The 23,619-nt window shown below is 41.0% G+C and overlaps 2 protein-coding genes across 3 annotated transcripts; both read right to left on the bottom strand.

The window, feature by feature from the left end:
- Positions 1 to 9,858: 9,858 nt before the first annotated feature.
- Positions 9,859 to 13,513, bottom strand: LOC134336047 (NAD-dependent malic enzyme, mitochondrial-like). Its single transcript, XM_063018717.1, has 9 exons — positions 13,507 to 13,513; positions 13,183 to 13,274; positions 12,887 to 13,000; positions 12,563 to 12,674; positions 12,190 to 12,332; positions 11,680 to 11,782; positions 11,297 to 11,367; positions 10,589 to 10,723; positions 9,859 to 10,261 (listed from the first exon to the last, which is right to left on the bottom strand). Exons 1-9 carry the CDS (start codon positions 13,511 to 13,513, stop codon positions 10,100 to 10,102), a joined length of 939 nt encoding a protein of 312 aa, XP_062874787.1. The 3' UTR covers positions 9,859 to 10,099.
- Positions 13,514 to 16,036: 2,523 nt separating this feature from the next.
- stx18 (syntaxin 18) lies at positions 16,037 to 22,864 on the bottom strand. 2 transcript variants are annotated; one of them, XM_063018763.1, is made up of 11 exons: positions 22,637 to 22,864; positions 21,932 to 21,999; positions 21,477 to 21,592; positions 21,174 to 21,251; positions 19,044 to 19,110; positions 17,880 to 17,962; positions 17,670 to 17,752; positions 16,839 to 16,897; positions 16,660 to 16,729; positions 16,499 to 16,579; positions 16,037 to 16,320 (listed from the first exon to the last, which is right to left on the bottom strand). In XM_063018763.1, exons 1-11 carry the CDS (start codon positions 22,829 to 22,831, stop codon positions 16,225 to 16,227), a joined length of 996 nt encoding a protein of 331 aa, XP_062874833.1. In that variant the 5' UTR covers positions 22,832 to 22,864; the 3' UTR covers positions 16,037 to 16,224. The 2 variants fall into 2 exon arrangements, with proteins under 2 accessions (XP_062874833.1, XP_062874834.1); XM_063018764.1 differs by having other exon boundaries at positions 21,174 to 21,248.
- Positions 22,865 to 23,619: the final 755 nt, after the last annotated feature.

Genomic DNA, 23,619 nt, shown 5'->3' with positions numbered 1-23,619 from the left:
TAACCCTAACCCTAACCCTAACCCTAACCCTAACCCTAACCCTAACCCTAACCCTAACCCTAACCCTAACCCTAACCCTAACCCTAACCCTAACCCTAACCCTAACCCTAACCCTAACCCTAACCCTAACCCTAACCCTAACCCTAACCCTAACCCTAACCCTAACCCTAACCCTAACCCTAACCCTAACCCTAACCCTAACCCTAACCCTAACCCTAACCCTAACCCTAACCCTAACCCTAACCCTAACCCTAACCCTAACCCTAACCCTAACCCTAACCCTAACCCTAACCCTAACCCTAACCCTAACCCTAACCCTAACCCTAACCCTAACCCTAACCCTAACCCTAACCCTAACCCTAACCCTAACCCTAACCCTAACCCTAACCCTAACCCTAACCCTAACCCTAACCCTAACCCTAACCCTAACCCTAACCCTAACCCTAACCCTAACCCTAACCCTAACCCTAACCCTAACCCTAACCCTAACCCTAACCCTAACCCTAACCCTAACCCTAACCCTAACCCTAACCCTAACCCTAACCCTAACCCTAACCCTAACCCTAACCCTAACCCTAACCCTAACCCTAACCCTAACCCTAACCCTAACCCTAACCCTAACCCTAACCCTAACCCTAACCCTAACCCTAACCCTAACCCTAACCCTAACCCTAACCCTAACCCTAACCCTAACCCTAACCCTAACCCTAACCCTAACCCTAACCCTAACCCTAACCCTAACCCTAACCCTAACCCTAACCCTAACCCTAACCCTAACCCTAACCCTAACCCTAACCCTAACCCTAACCCTAACCCTAACCCTAACCCTAACCCTAACCCTAACCCTAACCCTAACCCTAACCCTAACCCTAACCCTAACCCTAACCCTAACCCTAACCCTAACCCTAACCCTAACCCTAACCCTAACCCTAACCCTAACCCTAACCCTAACCCTAACCCTAACCCTAACCCTAACCCTAACCCTAACCCTAACCCTAACCCTAACCCTAACCCTAACCCTAACCCTAACCCTAACCCTAACCCTAACCCTAACCCTAACCCTAACCCTAACCCTAACCCTAACCCTAACCCTAACCCTAACCCTAACCCTAACCCTAACCCTAACCCTAACCCTAACCCTAACCCTAACCCTAACCCTAACCCTAACCCTAACCCTAACCCTAACCCTAACCCTAACCCTAACCCTAACCCTAACCCTAACCCTAACCCTAACCCTAACCCTAACCCTAACCCTAACCCTAACCCTAACCCTAACCCTAACCCTAACCCTAACCCTAACCCTAACCCTAACCCTAACCCTAACCCTAACCCTAACCCTAACCCTAACCCTAACCCTAACCCTAACCCTAACCCTAACCCTAACCCTAACCCTAACCCTAACCCTAACCCTAACCCTAACCCTAACCCTAACCCTAACCCTAACCCTAACCCTAACCCTAACCCTAACCCTAACCCTAACCCTAACCCTAACCCTAACCCTAACCCTAACCCTAACCCTAACCCTAACCCTAACCCTAACCCTAACCCTAACCCTAACCCTAACCCTAACCCTAACCCTAACCCTAACCCTAACCCTAACCCTAACCCTAACCCTAACCCTAACCCTAACCCTAACCCTAACCCTAACCCTAACCCTAACCCTAACCCTAACCCTAACCCTAACCCTAACCCTAACCCTAACCCTAACCCTAACCCTAACCCTAACCCTAACCCTAACCCTAACCCTAACCCTAACCCTAACCCTAACCCTAACCCTAACCCTAACCCTAACCCTAACCCTAACCCTAACCCTAACCCTAACCCTAACCCTAACCCTAACCCTAACCCTAACCCTAACCCTAACCCTAACCCTAACCCTAACCCTAACCCTAACCCTAACCCTAACCCTAACCCTAACCCTAACCCTAACCCTAACCCTAACCCTAACCCTAACCCTAACCCTAACCCTAACCCTAACCCTAACCCTAACCCTAACCCTAACCCTAACCCTAACCCTAACCCTAACCCTAACCCTAACCCTAACCCTAACCCTAACCCTAACCCTAACCCTAACCCTAACCCTAACCCTAACCCTAACCCTAACCCTAACCCTAACCCTAACCCTAACCCTAACCCTAACCCTAACCCTAACCCTAACCCTAACCCTAACCCTAACCCTAACCCTAACCCTAACCCTAACCCTAACCCTAACCCTAACCCTAACCCTAACCCTAACCCTAACCCTAACCCTAACCCTAACCCTAACCCTAACCCTAACCCTAACCCTAACCCTAACCCTAACCCTAACCCTAACCCTAACCCTAACCCTAACCCTAACCCTAACCCTAACCCTAACCCTAACCCTAACCCTAACCCTAACCCTAACCCTAACCCTAACCCTAACCCTAACCCTAACCCTAACCCTAACCCTAACCCTAACCCTAACCCTAACCCTAACCCTAACCCTAACCCTAACCCTAACCCTAACCCTAACCCTAACCCTAACCCTAACCCTAACCCTAACCCTAACCCTAACCCTAACCCTAACCCTAACCCTAACCCTAACCCTAACCCTAACCCTAACCCTAACCCTAACCCTAACCCTAACCCTAACCCTAACCCTAACCCTAACCCTAACCCTAACCCTAACCCTAACCCTAACCCTAACCCTAACCCTAACCCTAACCCTAACCCTAACCCTAACCCTAACCCTAACCCTAACCCTAACCCTAACCCTAACCCTAACCCTAACCCTAACCCTAACCCTAACCCTAACCCTAACCCTAACCCTAACCCTAACCCTAACCCTAACCCTAACCCTAACCCTAACCCTAACCCTAACCCTAACCCTAACCCTAACCCTAACCCTAACCCTAACCCTAACCCTAACCCTAACCCTAACCCTAACCCTAACCCTAACCCTAACCCTAACCCTAACCCTAACCCTAACCCTAACCCTAACCCTAACCCTAACCCTAACCCTAACCCTAACCCTAACCCTAACCCTAACCCTAACCCTAACCCTAACCCTAACCCTAACCCTAACCCTAACCCTAACCCTAACCCTAACCCTAACCCTAACCCTAACCCTAACCCTAACCCTAACCCTAACCCTAACCCTAACCCTAACCCTAACCCTAACCCTAACCCTAACCCTAACCCTAACCCTAACCCTAACCCTAACCCTAACCCTAACCCTAACCCTAACCCTAACCCTAACCCTAACCCTAACCCTAACCCTAACCCTAACCCTAACCCTAACCCTAACCCTAACCCTAACCCTAACCCTAACCCTAACCCTAACCCTAACCCTAACCCTAACCCTAACCCTAACCCTAACCCTAACCCTAACCCTAACCCTAACCCTAACCCTAACCCTAACCCTAACCCTAACCCTAACCCTAACCCTAACCCTAACCCTAACCCTAACCCTAACCCTAACCCTAACCCTAACCCTAACCCTAACCCTAACCCTAACCCTAACCCTAACCCTAACCCTAACCCTAACCCTAACCCTAACCCTAACCCTAACCCTAACCCTAACCCTAACCCTAACCCTAACCCTAACCCTAACCCTAACCCTAACCCTAACCCTAACCCTAACCCTAACCCTAACCCTAACCCTAACCCTAACCCTAACCCTAACCCTAACCCTAACCCTAACCCTAACCCTAACCCTAACCCTAACCCTAACCCTAACCCTAACCCTAACCCTAACCCTAACCCTAACCCTAACCCTAACCCTAACCCTAACCCTAACCCTAACCCTAACCCTAACCCTAACCCTAACCCTAACCCTAACCCTAACCCTAACCCTAACCCTAACCCTAACCCTAACCCTAACCCTAACCCTAACCCTAACCCTAACCCTAACCCTAACCCTAACCCTAACCCTAACCCTAACCCTAACCCTAACCCTAACCCTAACCCTAACCCTAACCCTAACCCTAACCCTAACCCTAACCCTAACCCTAACCCTAACCCTAACCCTAACCCTAACCCTAACCCTAACCCTAACCCTAACCCTAACCCTAACCCTAACCCTAACCCTAACCCTAACCCTAACCCTAACCCTAACCCTAACCCTAACCCTAACCCTAACCCTAACCCTAACCCTAACCCTAACCCTAACCCTAACCCTAACCCTAACCCTAACCCTAACCCTAACCCTAACCCTAACCCTAACCCTAACCCTAACCCTAACCCTAACCCTAACCCTAACCCTAACCCTAACCCTAACCCTAACCCTAACCCTAACCCTAACCCTAACCCTAACCCTAACCCTAACCCTAACCCTAACCCTAACCCTAACCCTAACCCTAACCCTAACCAACTTCGTGTCTCCCGCAATGGGAAAAAAGCCACATTGGTTATATATCCCCTAACCCTAACCCTAAAAGTAAAAGTAAAAGTAAAATTACTTTTCTATCAGTTTCACTTAAAAAAGTTGAGTTCAGGTAATAAAACAGAAAAACGGCACCATTAACATGTAAGTCCGCCTTTTTTCAGCTTGCTGTTGGTGAATCAGGCAGTAACCTGTTGTTGCAAATTACTTTTTATTTTTCATTGAAGGCTTTTTGCAAAAATAAACTTGTCTTCCTGTAATGTCTTTTGTGAAGTGGAACCTTTATTAAACTAAATGGACAAACATTTTCTTACTCATTATGCTATTTTTGAGTAGCATGTTCACCAGTCTGATGGGGCTTTTTCATCTTCCGTCTAATTTTGGTAACTGTTGTACTTTACTTAACAATTTTGTTTAAAATAAATGATCTTAATGTTGACACTAAATAAATAATCAAACAGCGCTGCTTTATTTGTCGTATTTAGGCTACATGCTAGCATGCTAGCCTTCATACGAAGCAAACAGTGTGCTGGCTTGCTTTATTTTCATCCTTAAATTAATGCTAATAATGTTGATTTTAATACTTCTGTTTCTTATTTCTTTTTCTTGTTTTACAGATTCATAGTTACTGTGAGGAGCTGTTTGGGTTTCATCACAACTTTAGATACAGTTTGTACGGTTTTAAACATGTTTTCTTCACATGTTGTATTTTAAGTAAATACTTATGAACTTAAATAAACAAAAATTATTTTACACTTGTGTCTGTTTTTATATAAACATTTCTCATTCATATTTAAAATGTGATTAACATGAAAACTAACAACAAATCAATAGTTTCTTCCATTGAGCTCAAGATAATAAGTAGAATTATTGGGAAAAGCAGTTGGTATAACAAACAAAAACAAAGTTTCATCAACTTGCCTTTATGTTTTAAGTTATGCTAACTCAAGTTTTCATTATACATTACTTCACTTTTTTAAGGCAACCGGTTTTCTCCGGTTTTTTAAGTAGATTGAACTTTTCCGGGCTTACAGTGTAGAGGCCTAAAATGTCAGATGATGTTACAAAATACCCTTCACCACAACTCTATAGTGTTGTTTAGGTTATATACACACCTGCAGTCCTACTTATACTCACTGAAACTTTGGATTTGCAAAAAAAATTAAAAGCACCTACATTTTTGGGTTTTTTAATCATCATTTAAGCATGGTCAAATATAATCATGCCATTTGGCTGTGTTTTTAGGATACTTTAAAGGGTTTTCTACAACACTGAAGTACAATTTTTGGGTTATCTTTTGAACTTTATGAATGAGAAGCCTTAGAAACTACGTATGTCTTTCAGGCGAAAAATGCACAAAAATACGCTGGACTGACAAGGGGTTCAACAAAACAAACTAGTACGACACAAAAAACACTCATTCAAACTAAATTATTCATGTCATTACACAAAATGGACACCTGAGTGCGCCATCGTCCTTGAAATTCACTGATATTCATATGCAGCTCAGTGCGTGCACGCGCACGCAGCTCTAATTCACATTTACATTTTATTAACTAGTATGTTTCTGTTTGCATACAATCATCGAAATCTTCATCACATATTGTAATAAGTCAACAACCATTCACAGCACTCATTCAGAAAACCCTCACACATATTACATGTTTATCCATTCACTTCGTACATGTTATTATCATATATAGTACACACACACACACACACACACACACACACACACACACACACACACACACACACACACACACACACACACACACACACACACACACACAAATACATCATCTACTATTATTGCTGAGTTACTATTATTATTTATGGATTTATTTTAGGGCTTTTCTTCAAATCTTTCATGGATTTACATATATTGTTGTAAAGTGATCGCCGGCAGGGGGCAACCCCCCTGCCAGGGGGCGCACAGTCGAGCAGTAGACAGCAGAGCCGAGATTCGAACCCGGTAGGTTCACATCTCACAGCTCCACTGCGCTAACTGTGGAAAAACCCGCTCAGCTATCTGTGCGCCCCAACCGACTTCTTTTATTTCACTATATTATAGTCATCTTTACAAAAACGAACTTCTTATTTACGATTTGCACACTCAACCCACTCACACAATACAATCAAGCAAATCATTCATTACACAAACCTGACAAATAGATCAACAACTAATATTAATAAAACATACAAGCTGATAAAAAGCATCAGCAATCAGTGCTCAGTACATTCTTCATCAATCTCATCCCTGAACACGCTGGGCAGCACTGACACAATATCATTTTACAAAACTTTACATTCAGAAAAATTCATAACCCGGGGTTACTCGCACTTTCCTCATGTAAACCCGGGGGGTCCTTTACTCCAGGATCCAGTGGATACAGACGCGCCAAGTATTCGAACACATCTTAGTTGGGAACGAGTCATTAAACTTAGATTCATCATTTCCCGATGGATTTATTCACAAACCTTTCCGTTTTTATCACTCAGTCAATTCGGGGAGAGTGGGGACGGTTACCACAAGGGGCAGCTGCAACATTATTACTCACAATAATCACAATATTAATCAAAGGCTTGTTACAACATTAGTTACAACATTATGGATGCAATGTTATGGATTCATAGAAAATACCTTAAACACACACACACACACACACACACACACACACACACACACACACACACACACACACACACACACACACACACACACACACACACACACACACACACACACACACACACACACACACACACACACACACAGTTTAGTAAGCTAAAATCATTTGTGCTTTAAATGTACTGTATATCATTTTATTGCTAGTAGTATTTTTACAGCCACATTCATGAGTGAAATCTGGAGTGAAATCCAGATGTGGATTTTATTCAAATCTTCTCTTTTATTATTTCAACAGCAGACAGAATATCCCTCCACATACAGGTAGTCACCATTATCTGCAAAAATTTACAAATATAAATGTCAAATAAAACAGTCGAACATTTAATACATCTTCTGCAACCTACTGTTCTCCATCTTATGCAGATGCTTTCATTAACATCTTATGTGATGCTCCCCACATTACAAATATCGAAGACAAATAGTCAGGCTCTGTCCATGATCACTGAAAAGAAAACAATGCAACAACTTCGTTTCCTTGTCCTTATTCTTTAGTGACAACATTTATATTTATACACCCTTAGCACCGACACCCATCTGAAATTCAAGCAACTCAATTTATAGCCTTGTCTGTTTTAGATGCTCCACCTGAGGATCACACTTTGCACTTTGTTTCTCCACATGGACCTTGTATAATACATTTTATTTACACACAACTTCAAAGAAAGACACAAAAATTGCATGTTATGATCAAACATAGCTTAATGTCTTCGAAATATTTCACATATTTGGTAAGACATTTTTACTGTTCTAAGTTGAGCTTTGGAGGTGGATGGTCCCTCATTTCATTCATGACTACCCATCACATTCTGTTAGAGCACAGTCACACACATTATCATGGTAGATCAAATGAAATGCCATGCTCTATGTTCAACATATACTGTACCTCTGTAGGCCTCCCAGTATCATCCCACTCTGAGGCAGCGGAGATGGTTTCTTTATCGTCCTTCAACAGTGTGTTTTTTTTTTGTTTTTTTTATTAAAGAACATTATTTATATTTATTAGGATCTATAGGAACATTTACATCACTAACAATTGCAGGAGGCTCAAAACCACTCCACCAATCACTGGAGAGATGCCAATAAAAAAGGTTCAGACTGCACCAATGCACTTCTTAATATTACACAGTTTATGCACTACAGACTAATGATTTACATCTAATAAATATGCCTTGAACATATACAGTTTTTGTGTTTCATTTTTATCTGCTGCCATGTGCATCTGATTACACCTAGATTGAGTAAATGAAAAAAAAAAACGTTTAAAATCGAGACAAATATTACAACTGACATATTAAACAATTTTACCCTATCCTTCTGCTAAATGTTTAATTATGGTTACGTTGTTTTTATTCATTTAAACTCATTAACTGTTTTTGCCATTTGCGAGCTCCTTTTCCGCTGCTGTATTACTTTCACGTCTAAAACATTTTCAGGATCTGCACACGCAAACATTAAAAATAACACTTCTATTGGTGTCAAATATGACGGACTACTTTTTCTTTCATTCACATCCATGGTCAATCTATTTATCGCAACTCCATTGAGAATGCCTGTTTATAGTTAACCGTCAACGCGCTTCTGCTGGGTTCAATCTACTCAGACTTGAGTAATCGAACCCTGATCCGCTTTTGTGGATCCGAAAACTCTGGCTATGACATGGTGAGATACTGTAAGTCAACTCGCAGTTCAGGTTGAAGTTTGAAGTTTGTTAAACCCGCTTTCTGGAATATCCCCCTGAGCTAATAATCATGGTATTTCAAAGTAAACTTGTTTCATTGCCCTTTTCTACAGCTGGTGAAAATGTACTTCTACATTAAAAACACTACATGGGAGTACATTAAAACACAAAGCAAAACTATACTAATTACTAACCTTACTGTGCAAATTGCATATTTTTAAAATAACAATAGAAAGACAAATACAAATATAAAACTCTACATCACTGTTAGGGATTGTTAGGTTTTTAACATATCATTATTAAACATAAATTACATCCAGACCACATGGTCTATTGTTCAAAATGACGCCGTGACCCGGATCCCCCCCCCCCCCCCCCCCCCCCCCCCCCCCCTGACTCATACCGAAGGGGGGAGGCGGAGCCCGGGGCTTTTTAGCACATTTCATTGGCTCCAACAGCAGCGGCGTAGGAGGAGCCTAGACTAGTTTTAAAAAAGGGATGGCGGGCTCAGATCGGCCTCTTTCTTACGTGGTGTGTCTAGACTGCAGGAGAAAAGGAGCGCCGGCCGGCTTAGATCTGATATATATTCACAGATTATTTTTACACTTAATAAAGTGTTTTAAAGAGTACTTTCTGGACTTCCTTCGACTGCTTTCTTCAGGACCTTTTGAACAAAAGATTTATCCTAACAAATGTATTTGGGACAGAATGGAAATGGTACAAACAGATGCTTTGTTGGGTCAACTTCATTCAAATCAAGCAAAGGCTATTTCTTCACTATTTTTCAACCTGTAACAGAGTGAATGGCTTCTGACGTTACTGTGGGAATTACAAAGCATTTGCTTTTTATTTTAAGTAGTTTTCACTTTTAGGCTTATTGTGTGCACAGGTTATATCAGCGTTACAACAGATCTAACACGTCGTTGTTTGAGTAGCACAGTGGGCTGAGTGCAGCACATGTAGTTCTCTCAGGTTCTAGGCCCTATGTTAAAATCCAGCTTAGGGTGAAACTAAAGTTACACTTTTTTCGACATTTTCTCTCTGCCCCAACTACACCCGCCCACCCCCACATTTTATTATAATGAATACTGTAAGCCTGCAGTGAAATAAACCCAAATACACACCAACACACATAGAAACACATAGAAACACAAAGCACTAAATGTATTAGCTGATACAAACACACACACACACACACACACACACACACACACACACACACACACACACACACACGGAGTGTTTTATTAATAGCAACACTGTACATTTACATTAGCAGAAGGAGTTTAGGAATCACTCCCCATGGGGATGTGTGATAGTTAAACATTACACAGCTGTAAATGAAGGGTGTGACTGTTTCAGGTGTATGCTATAGGGTGTATGATTACTCCACTATAGGACTATGGGACACTCCAGCCCGTTCGTAGATGTCTGGGAGGAAGGAATCGTACTCCGTGTTCCACACAATGGATCTCACATACGCCTCCTTATCCAGTGGCTCTGGGTACCGAAATGCCATTCCTTTACTGTACAGAAACTCCACCACCTAAACAAACACACACACTTTTTTTTTTTTGGGAACACATACCCTGTTAGCACTGATTGTGGGTGGACAGTTAGGAACACAAGGTGTATTTATCTTTCTTTAGTCAATCAGTAGACACTTTCTGATCACTAGACACTTTATATTTTTGGTTGGAGCGCTAGTTCCACTCACAGCACTGATAACAATGTGTTTAATTACATTTCCACAGCATGTATCTGTATGATGTACAAACTTTACCAAACTGTTGCAAAAAACTTGGAAGCAATGGGTGTGACCTAAACACCTGAACTCAATAATTAGAAGGGATGTCAACATAATTTTACTCACATTGTGTGTATGTATAAACACAAATCTTATCCTCACAGCCATCTGTAAAGAAACCTCCCTAATGTTGGAAAGAGGAGGGTAGAGACGACCGTGATTCTGATTCTGTTCCTCATCCGTCAACTGCTCTGCTAAGATCTGATACACACACACATATACAAACAGTGAGAGAGAGAGAGAGAGAGAGAGAGAGAGAGAGTGAGAGAGAGAGAGAGAGAGAGAGAGAGAGAGAGAGAGAGAGAAGGTGAGTGACCTTATAACCATCAGCATCATATTAAAAACCATCATGATACTGTGATAAATTTAGCCACATACACTAACAAGTACCTTAGAAAACCATTATCACTTAATACAGTCCACCGTTGCATCAAGAAATACAACCTAAATTATTACACAACAAGAAAGCTATACATTTTTCTATTCTGCTGTTTAAAGTAAACATAAAGATCTTAATCTGAGTCTTTATAAGTTTATAGGTGGCTGCTGCTGCTGCTGCTACATGGTTGGATGATTTAATACTTACATTAATAAGCAAATAATCCTAATAACATGGGCAGCATGAGTGTTGCCTAACACATGCATGTGCACGCACACACACACACACACACACACACACACACACACACACACACACACACACACACACACACACACACACACACACACACACACACACACACACACAAACACACACACACAAACAATGTTTACCTTTGCAGCCTCGAGGAACACCGTATCACTGATGTGTCTAACACCACTCAGAATTACTGCCAGAGCCACACCTAACACACACACACACACACATTTCTATTAGTCGAGGTAAAAAACATAATAGACTGTACAGTGAAAGAGTACAAAATAAAAATATATTTACACTAAATAAAGATGATAATCATTATTATTGTTTTTGTGGATGAAGTTTGTCCTCTGGATGTAAATAAATTCAGTAATTACTTGTACAGCTTCTAAACGCTGGCAGGACCCAAGATCAGAGGTACCCCAAATAACACTCAGAGAATTCATGGCCCAAAACCACAACTCATTCATTTTTCCAAATTATTGGAAAAATAAAATAGGAAAACACAAATCCACACCTGGGAATATGTAAGCATTGTTCCCCTGTCCCAGAATCACCATCCTGCCATCATCCAGAGTTACAGCAGCAAACGGACTCCCACTGGCAAACAAACACCGACCCTAACACACACACACACACACACACACACACTCAGAAAAGCACATTCATTAGCCATTTGATGAGCTACACCTACTGTTACAATACATTTTATATTTCATGTTTATAATTTTGTGATTCTTTATTTAATATCCTTTATGAACAATCAAATTTACTCTATGATCAGTTAGGCCTGAATTCTCTTACATTTTGACCAACAACAGGCTCCACTTAACCTTGAACTAGAGACAGTCTGCTCCTTGTTATTCTTAGCACATCCTAGACAGTCGTATCTATAAAAAATATTCTATCTTAAAACACATTTGTATTATCCTGTTCTGTTCAGTCACTAAACAAATACCATGACACAATCTTAGGTGTGTGTGTGTGTGTGTGTGTGTGTGTGTGTGTTGTTTTTTTGTTTTTTTACCTGTGTGAGAGTGTATGCATCCTCTGCAGTACACTCAGTTTTAGCAGTCGGATTGCTCAGAGCAAAGATGATTGGTCGCTCATTTAACGAACCCATAGCCCTGATGACATCATGAGTGAATAGTCGCCCCGCCCCAGACACACCTGAACACAACAAACACAGGTAAGAACAAGGTCATGAACATGTCTATCAAAAAGTACATGCAATCATGAGACAAACTTGCATCCACCCACACACACACACACACACACACACACACACACACACACAAACACACACACACACACACACACACACACACACACACACACACACACACACACACACACACACACACACACACACACACACACACACACAAACACACACTCACCGATGATGGCTGTAGGTTTAAGAACATTAACAGCATCCAGGAAACTCTTCACATCACCCGGACTAGGATGCACAAACCCCTCCTGATTACTATCTGTGGGCTCAAATCTACCCTGTGCACACACACACACACACACACACACACACACACACACACACACACACACACACACACACACACACACACACAACACACACACACAAACACTAGTGTAACTGGGGTATCTGCTGGTGACTGTCATATATACAAACATTCAGGTATATTCACAGCATATATACACACAAACACACACACACACACACACACACACAAACTGTATCGTACCTGAACAAGCAGACCGTACTTGTCAAAGATCCAAATCTTCTTGCGAGCGTCTGCTTGACTCATTCCCTCCTCCATCAGTGCCATGACAATCAGGTTAGCAATGCCTAGAGCTGCCTAACACACACACACACACACACACACACACACACACACACACACACACACACACACACTTACACACTACTAACTAACGCTTATACTAGTTCAGCCAGTTTGTAGACACCCCTAAAACATACTGTACAAGAGGCATAAACATAGCATTACTTTGCAAATTATGTGTGTGTGAGTGAGTATACCTCTCCGGCTCCCAGGAACAGAACTGTATGATCAGTGATGGGCTTTCCTACAACACGCTGCACTGCTAACAATCCCGCCAGAGCTACTGATGCTGTACACACACACACACACACACACACACACACACACATACACACACACACACACACACACACACACACTCACACACACACACACACACTCACACACACACTCACACTCACACTCACACACACTCACACACACACTCACACACACACACACACACACACTCACACTCACACACACACACACACACACAAGGGTTTCAGTATCTGTAATCAGCTGATACAGATTTTAATTACCACACATATTGGTTCCTACCTAAAGACGCTACCACCTACACAACCCCAGGACTGATGCATCCAAACAGCTGTATTGTCAAAGTGTATCTGTGTGTTTGGACTGTACTGAGTTACTGCTGCTTGGATGTCTGCAATATGTGAATACAGTGTGTGTGTGTGTGTGTGTGTGTGTGTGTGTGTGTGTGTGTGTGTGTGTGTGTGTGTGTGTGTGTGTGTGTGTGTGTGTGTGCTAATTAAAGAAGTACCACATAGAACTTAAAACCTGGGAAGACACGGCAAACAGGACAAGGCGAACTGAAACCTTGTCCGTATGAGTGCGGCACTGTATAACGATGACCTCCGCCATGTTGCACAAGACAAGCGCAGACTCAAGCTAGGTTTATACTTGTTGGGTCAACTTCATTCATTTTCTTCATTTACATCCATTCCTCCGTTTCAGCCCTGGAGCACATTGCACAAAAAAATTGCTACATTTATCACTTTGTATTACTGTCATTCCTCCACACAACATTCACCCCTGGTCACTCAGCTGCTCCTCCAAAAACATGGGATGTGGCTCAAAACTTTCGACAAAATTTTGTGAGAAGGGTCAATAACTTCAAAAACAAACATTTTGAAGATAAGATTAAAAATAATTTGGACCTTTTTCCCACTACCATGCATAACATTCTGAAAACTAACAATATTCTAATGGAATTTGGACCAGAAAAATGGGCATGCATGAGGGCCTGAGTCACTTCAACAAGCACCAAATTGTCATGGCTAGATGGCTGCGACAGCGCATGTTACCTACCAAATACAATGTAAAGAAAGACAACCGATGGTTGAGTAATGGCCACCCAGAACTGACTCATGTGACTCAGGCTTGATTGTCTGGTCTCATGCTGACTGTATGCTGTAGACATACCAGTGTTGGCAAACAGGACAGAAGGTGGTCTAGGGTTAATCCCCCTTTTTGAATGTTGCATGGATAACAAGGTGTGTGTCACTTACCCACTACAAGCAGCAGAGTGAGTGTGATGCTCTAGGCTACATTCTGTTGGTCATGCTGTAAGTCTTGGGTCCTGGTATTTATGCAGCTGTCACGTCTTCACAACTGAATTGCCAGTGTGGCAGTAGCCTTTTCCAGCTAGAATAATTGTTCAGAGATGGTTTGAGGGAAGTGACAGAGTTCAACGTGTTTATCAGTCTCCAAATACCCCAGATCTCAAGCTGATCAAGCATGAGTGGAATGTGCTGGACTAAAAATTCCAATCTATGGAGGCCCCTACTTGCAACTTACACAACTCTTCTGATGCCAAATGCAACAGCACATCTTCAGAAATTTTAAGAGTCCATGTCTCAAAAGATCAGAGCTATTCTGGTGGCACAAAAAAAGCTGACACAACATTAGGCAAATGGTTTTAATGTCAAGGCTGATCAGTGTGTGTGTGTGTGTGTGTGTGTGGCAAGAACAAAAATTGGCACTCATTTTATTTCCATTTTCTGCAGCATCACAAGCCCGTAGCACATTTATTAATGCTTTGTTATCATAACTTCAATAATACACAAGCTTATGACAGTGTGTAATATAACAATGAAAAAAAAGTTTTTAATAGAAAAAGCACAAAGTAGTTTTTTTTGGAATTATGTATTGTGTCGAGCATGGTGTGAGATTATTGAACCTAGTAGTTAGAACTAGTACGACCCAGCAGAAACATGTCAAGGCAAGAAGTGTGCTACAATCTTCATGCCTCACTGTTCGTCACAGGGAGCTCCTGACCCAGGACATCACGATGTGAATACAAATGACTGATGACTGAAAACCTTTAGACCGTCCAGCTTGATTTTAGTTTAAAATAGTTTTAGTTGGATTGAAGTTGTTTCCAGATGTTCTGCTGCATTGTGCTCAGAGAATAATTATTGTTGATATTAGGCTGAACCCCACAGAGGTTTTAATACCTGCCTTTCAAAACCACTTAAGTGGAACTATGCACTGTTGTGGCAGTGAACAAACTGAGGGAGAAAAAAATAACGTAATTTAAAAATAATGTAAAGTTTCTATTTGTAATGGTGTACAATAGTTGCTTCATTAGAATTGTATGACATTCCTGTTAAATGGGTTTGGCACCACCTGTAAGTTGGTCAGCATACTATAGTTCAATATATAAAGAATATTCTGCTCAGCCTCGGCAGGCAGTAGTTTGAGCGTGATGCTGAGGCGAGTACGTTCTTTAGTCCAAAACTAGTATAATCATGAATAACTTTATAAACGTAGATTTATACTGTGGTTGTCATATTCCCTTCAGGTATGTTCATGTGTTTTGTTGTACTTTATTGTGTTTAAAATATATATTTTGTGAATCTGTGCGATGCTAATTAGTTGTTGGCTAATGTACCATGCCATGCGGTCGGTATCTTTCCATTTCCATGATGTTCTCATGTATTCACTGTATTCTTTTTAATTTATTTTTAATTTAAAATAAGGGTGATATAGCTGCAAACGTTTAATATATGGTGGTAGGTAGCATTAATGGATAACAAAACAGACTGACAATGTTAAAATAATTTTATTAATTTGTTTAGATTTTATATAAAAAAAAAACACAGGCATATATATATATATATATATATACACACACACACACACACACACACACACACTTTCATATCAGACTTTCGATTCTTCCGTAGGTGGTTAATTTGTTTTTATGTTTCCAGATGACGTATTTTCTGATGTTAGCTGTCATACCAGTCCAAGAAGAGAAGGGAGAAAGAGCACATGACCAGAAAGAAAAGAATCCACACCCGGAACCCTGCATTATTTTTAATTGCCTAAAGATAGGGGAAAGATAACAATCTGTTAAGGGTGTAATAAGTGTGTGTGTGTGTGTGTGTGTGTGTGTGTGTGTGTGTGTGTGTGTGTGTGTGTGTGAGTGAGTGAGAAAACTCCTTTGAGTAATGAGTATATAATGCATAAGTGATGACTGAGTGTGTAACACAAGTTACAAACCTCTCGAATGTCCTCATTTCCCTCTTTAACGTTCTCTGTGGCACCAACAACCAGTTGATGAATGTTGTCAATCTCAGTTTCCTACATCACACACATATACATACACACCAATCTGAATGGTAGTAAACACACACAAACACACACTTTTGTTAAGCACATACCTGTTGCAGAACTTTCTCAGCAAAGATTTCCTGAAGCCGAGAAATCTCTACCACCTTTCCTTCAATCTGTCTGTACAAACACACACACACTTGAATTCAGTATCACTAACAGTGTATACAGTACAGTGTGTATACAATGTCTGCACTGTGTGTGTTTGTGTACAGCAATTGTGTCGTACCTTACTTCATCCACCAGACTGTTCATCTCACTCACCAGCCTCTGATTCTCCTGTTCAAACTGCACACACACACACACACACACACACACACACACACACACAGTTATAGCATGTATATATTTTGTATATGTAAAAGTTTAACCACATTCTAATATGTAATTATAAGATTTTATTCACTAAGTACATTTCTGTACAACCAATCTATTTGTAAATAGACTAACCCCCCCCCCCCCAATAAGATGCCCTAAGTATACTTGACAGTGGAAATGGTGTAAACCTATAAAACATGTAGTGCTTTAAGCCTAATTTAAGTAAAAAAAATTAACCTTATCAGACCACCAGACATTCAGCCTATTAGTTGGAAAATTTTCAAATGATATTTTGCAGTTTTAAAAAGTATGAGTTCCCATAAACCCTTTTGGTGAAAATGGATTTGGTATATTCATCAACAACCCCTTCAGTCATACTAACCTCTGCACCACTGGCCATTTTATCTAATTTCCCTCCTACCTAACTGACTATATTTAGAGAAATGACATGATCCAGATAGTGTAAAAAAATTAGTGAACTTAAAGTTTAATGAAATATAAACCAAATACACAGAAATGATTTATTACATTTACTTGAATTAAGACTTTTGCTCTGGGCCACACAGGCAGGAAAGGTGCTGCACAGTTCTTTGGTCCTGAACTAAGGTGTGATATGTTTTACATTCAGGTGGGTAGAGATTTTCTTTCTCCTCCCAGACAAAAGTTAGCTCCAAATTACCCCTGGATTTGACCAAATTTTACTTGTGAATACAAGTGAGTGTGTGAATGTGTGTGTGAGCACCATCTGTAGTTCTTCAGCTGAGAGCTCATCCTCCACTCTGGAATCTTCAAACAGATCCACACCACCATCACACACCAGCTTTTCTACACACACACATGGACATCCATACATGCGCACAAACACACACACATGCAAATGTGCACAGTTGTAATTCTTTAATAGAAAGCACAAAAAACATTAAGATTTTACTTGTGAGCAAAGTGCTATCACCTGTATTTTCCTCCTGTTGTTTCTCTGCATCTTCACTATGAGTTTTTTCCACTTTGCTTTTCTGTTCTGGTTCTAAACGAGACCTAAAACATGCACGCACGCGCGCACACACAGTGTTTAAGGTCATTCAGCGTTTAAATTTTTTTTAAATTACTGGATGTCTTCACACCCTTAAATATTTCCTAAATATAATACGTAGCAAAACCCTTCAGACACAGTGACCAGCACTTAATACTCACACACAATTATCAAACTAAAAATAATTAGTTGTTTTTGAAACTATAATTTTAGGATTTTTTTTTTTTTTACTTTTTGTTAAGCAATATTTAATAATTATTATTATTTGAAAAACACAAAGAAACAAAAACCATCAAAAGTTTTTAATGTTTTAGCCATGTCCATCCAGGTAAGATCAAACTACAATTTTAATAAATAATTGCATATTTAAATAATCATTTTGTCATACTGTTAGTAAAGTCTTTTAAATCATAAAATTGTTTCTTTAAATTTGACAACACTGACGTTATACACTTATGGAAGATTATACAGTACAAAAGTCTAAAACGGTGATGAACTGCTGATGTGATGATACAGGGGATGCTGGACCTGCAGTGTTTTCTTATGGTTCAGAACAAAGATTCTGTTTATAATAGGAAAAGCATAATAATACTGGATAGAACCTCGTTTATTTCATTGGAAATATTCTTTTGATATTTTGCTCCATGTTGAGATAACTGCACCAGCTAATTCCGGTCAGCTAGGGTTAGGGCAGTGAATCTCCTGTTCTATCACAAAGGTGCTTTAATGGATTCAGATCTAATTAGGTGTTTTATGGTGTGTTTAATTTGCTTAATGACTGATTAATGCTAACCCAAACCCTAGTTAAATTTTAATTTATTAACAGAATGCAGTTTAATTAAATTAAGCTAGGAACCACCAGAACTAATGTCACAAAAGCTATGCTGAATTCTGATTCTAACGACAACCTGTTTACTGATGTAAGGAGGTACAGGGAAACTTGTGAATGTATAGTTTATTATATAGTATATTTAATTTCACTCATAGGCAATTAACGTATCTGCATTGAAATAATAAACAGGGATACTACAATTCACTTGACTTTGTTTTGCATCTATAATATAAAGTAAAGCATGTTTGACTCACAATCTCTTTTTATCCACCACTCTCTTCACTCGGATAGCTCTCTGCTCTGAGTACAGCTTACACACAGCTGCAGTAACACACACAAACACACACATGACGTTCACTCTTCAAGTGATTATGTTTTTTTTTTCCATATTAATGAATGATTTAAAAGCAAATAAAATTCATTTAAAAAGTCTTAGATCTGCAGTGTGCATTTGCTTTGTTTTCATGTGGTTAAGCCTGTTTTAACAAAAACTGCTGTTGATTACAGATATGAGCAAGTACACAGTATACACAGTTTTAAAGATTGTTTTGCTGAGTATATGATTTTAAAAACATTATATTAAGTGCAAGAAAAAAAATTAATAAATAAATTCATAATAAAACACAAATGCTGTGTATGTGCATGTATAATGAGTGTGAGTATGAGTGTTGTGAGTGCATTTATTTAATGACCGAGTGTATTGTTTGTGTGTGTGTGTGTGTGTGTGTACAGTGTATCACAAAAGTGAGTACACCCCTCACATTTCTGCAGATATTTAAGTATATCTTTTCATGGGACAACACTGACAAAATGACACTTTGACACAATGAAAAGTAGTCTGTGTGCAGCTTATATAACAGTGTAAATTTATTCTTCCCTCAAAGTAACTCAATATACAGCCATTAATGTCTAAACCACCGGCAACAAAAGTGAGTACACCCCTAAGAGACTACACCCCTAAATGTCCAAATTGAGCACTGCTTGTCATTTTCCCTCCAAAATGTCATGTGATTTGTTAGTGTTACTAGGTCTCAGGTGTGCATAGGGAGCAGGTGTGTTCAATTTAGTAGTACAGCTCTCACACTCTCTCATACTGGTCACTGAAAGTTCCAACATGGCACCTCATGGCAAAGAACTCTCTGAGGATCTTAAAAGACGAATTGTTGCGCTACATGAAGATGGCCAAGGCTACAAGAAGATTGCCAACACCCTGAAACTGAGCTGCAGCACAGTGGCCAAGATCATCCAGCGTTTTAAAAGAGCAGGGTCCACTCAGAACAGACCTCACGTTGGTCGTCCAAAGAAGCTGAGTGCACGTGTTCAGCGTCACATCCAACTGCTGTCTTTGAAAGATAGGCGCAGGAGTGCTGTCAGCATTGCTGCAGAGATTGAAAAGGTGGGGGGTCAGCCTGTCAGTGCTCAGACCATACGCCGCACACTACATCAAATTGGTCTGCATGGCTGTCACCCCAGAAGGAAGCCTCTTCTGAAGTCTCTACACAAGAAAGCCCGCAAACAGTTTGCTGAAGACATGTCAACAAAGGACATGGATTACTGGAACCATGTCCTATGGTCTGATGAGACCAAGATTAATTTGTTTGGTTCAGATGGTCTCAAGCATGTGTGGCGGCAATCAGGTGAGGAGTACAAAGATAAGTGTGTCATGCCTACAGTCAAGCATGGTGGTGGGAATGCCATGGTCTGGGGCTGCATGAGTGCAGCGGGTGTTGGGGAGTTACATTTCATTGAGGGACACATGAACTCCAATATGTATTGTGAAATACTGAAGCAGAGCATGATCCCCTCCCTCCGGAAACTGGGTCGCAGGGCAGTGTTCCAGCATGATAATGACCCCAAACACACCTCTAAGACGACCACTGCTTTATTGAAGAGGCTGAGGGTAAAGGTGATGGACTGGCCAAGCATGTCTCCAGACCTAAACCCAATAGAACATCTTTGGGGCATCCTCAAGCGGAAGGTGGAGGAGCGCAAAGTCTCGAATATCCGCCAGCTCCGTGATGTCGTCATGGAGGAGTGGAAAAGCATTCCAGTGGCAACCTGTGAAGCTCTGGTAAACTCCATGCCCAGGAGAGTTAAGGCAGTTCTGGGAAATAATGGTGGTCACACAAAATATTGACACTTCAGGAACTTTCACTTAGGGGTGTACTCACTTTTGTTGCCGGTGGTTTAGACATTAATGGCTGTATATTGAGTTACTTTGAGGGAAGAATAAATTTACACTGTTATATAAGCTGCACACAGACTACTTTTCATTGTGTCAAAGTGTCATTTTGTCAGTGTTGTCCCATGAAAAGATATACTTAAATATCTGCAGAAATGTGAGGGGTGTACTCACTTTTGTGATACACTGTATGTGTGCATACCTTTAAGATAAACCTCAATCATGTCCAGTACTGCCCCACGATGTTCCTTCACCTGCACAGAGATCACTGACTTTTCTGCTACACAGAAATATTATACACACATTCACACATTGTACCATCCATCCACCTCTACCTCCATCCAACCATCCCTCCACACCACTCCAGTTTGGAGTGCAAAAACAAAGGGTCTGAACCCTTCTGTGAATAACAATAATTCATATTCTGAAAATCCACTACATAATAAAAGTGTGTAAAAAGTCATGGGTGTGAATACTTTATAAATCCAGTGTGTTTGTGTGTTACCCTCAGTTCTTAGCTGTCTGATGGCATCTGAGCAAGTTCTCATGAAGATCTGAGCATCCTGATCAATCTGATCTCGCTCACAGTCCGTCATACGACTCACATCTGATGAGAGTAAACTAAACACATGAAAACACACACGTACACACACACGTACACACACACACAGCTTTATTTTATGGAAGCTCCAGTATCTGTTCAGTGTGTGAGATGGTGGTGACATGATGTGCAGCAACAAAATAAAAGTACATAAAACATATTTATCACTCCCTTTACTGTCACGTAATCTGCCTACGTCACCTACACCACCAACGCTGCCTCCACTACCCACCATTTCAAGAAAAGTTGTGACTTTTTTCTGCTAGCCCCAACCTCTGGACCCAAGCTCATCTCGGATAAATTAAAAGACAGTAGAAACGTGGGTTGTGGTCAGAACTATTGTTAAATGTCAGGTTTACCTGCCAGCGTTCACATAGTCCTTCCTGTGCTGCAGCAGAAAATCCTTCAGCTTAGTGATGTTGGAGATCTGCAAAAACATGAAGAACCAGAAACACTCACCCCAACATACTAACACACGTTAATGAGTGTGTGTTGGTTTATCAGTGTATGTGATTATTAGAATTTTAGGTAAAGGACTCAGTCTGTTTGGCTACATTTATTCCTAAAGAACTCCCACTATAAATCATTCATTCACTCATAAATGATTCAGCCACTTATTCCCTCCTGGTGCGTCTCTCCACCATCAGACCTCGGCAACTGGTTCCCAATGCAACCACTTACCAGGTTTTCAATCAACCTGAACGCTGCCACATTACCTCACTTCGTCTCCACTTCTGATTAGTTATGTGTTTACTGTAAATACATTTTCACATGGTCTGTATCATTATTACTGTAATGCTTTGTTTTCCCTCGAAATGAATTCAGTTCTATTTTTCTGTACAGAATGAGTTCCTGCCCTGCACTCGGTAATGAATGAATGAATGAATGATGACAGATGGGCAGTTATCTACACCTTAAAGTACCAGTGTGAATACAGCTGAATTAAGTGCAGATAAATGGATTATTATTATTATTATTATTATTATTGAATGACACGTGAGCGGAACACTGTGGTTCTGCAGCAGCTTAATGACAGTTAGCATTAGCATGTTAGCACTTCTCACCACTTCTTTAGCTTTAGTGGAAAACAGTCCGGAGTTGTTTAGTTTGGTTCTGGTTCTGCGGAGCGGATCTTCTCTCTGGTTCTCCGCTGCTCCCGCGGCGCCTAAGGCGGAACTGAGTCCGAGTCCCAGAGCTTTATTTCGCGTCTTTACTGTCCTCACACTTGCTTTATAGAGAGCAGTAATATCCACCGCCATGACTGAGGCTAATAAACAAACACACTTACACGTCATCAGATACTACACGTCATATGGCTGCGACACACTTACAGTAGATTGTGTGTGTGTGTGTGTGTGTGTGTGTGTGTGTGTGTGTGTGTGTGTGTGTGTGTGTGTGTGTGTGTGTGTGTGTGTGTGTGTGTGTGTGGAGGGAACCAGTGAGTGCCTCAGATTAGGAAGAAGGAAGTGAGGGCAGCTTTGAGGAGAATGAAGAGTGGAAAGGTCCAGGGATGTAAATGTAATATATTTATTCTGATATAAATGTAAATACTTATTTTTGTAATATTTTTACATTTACATTTTCAGCAGACACTTTTATCCAAAGCAACTTACACAATGAGCAATTGAGGGTTAAGGGCCTTGCTCAGGGACCCAACAGTGGCAACTTGGTGGTGGCAGGGCTTGAACCGGCAACCTTCTATTTACTAGTCCAATACCTTAACCACTGAGCTATCACTGCCCTACTCTGCCCTATTTTGGTTTTGTTCTGCCCAACCCTGTAATACACACAGACTTCATATGCACAAACACATTATATGTACATACACAGTGTGGTGTGCAGAGTGAATGTATGGGGTGTGTAGAGTACAGAGAGGTTGAGAGAGGATGATGAGGATAATAACGGTAATGGACGATGAGCAGTAACGAGGTTTATATCTGCACTACAGAACCCAGTCTAAGCTTTAAATCCTGCACTGATTAATCTGCTGCACTAATTAAACAATAATGAACTGTCTGATTGGGGGTTAATTATGAGGCGCAGGGGG

The sequence above is a fragment of the Trichomycterus rosablanca genome, chromosome 22 (genome assembly GCF_030014385.1).
Source record: "Trichomycterus rosablanca isolate fTriRos1 chromosome 22, fTriRos1.hap1, whole genome shotgun sequence".
Taxonomy (NCBI): domain Eukaryota; kingdom Metazoa; phylum Chordata; class Actinopteri; order Siluriformes; family Trichomycteridae; genus Trichomycterus; species Trichomycterus rosablanca.
Note: the sequence above shows the minus strand (reverse complement) of the source record. Positions and strands in the feature narration are given on the sequence as shown.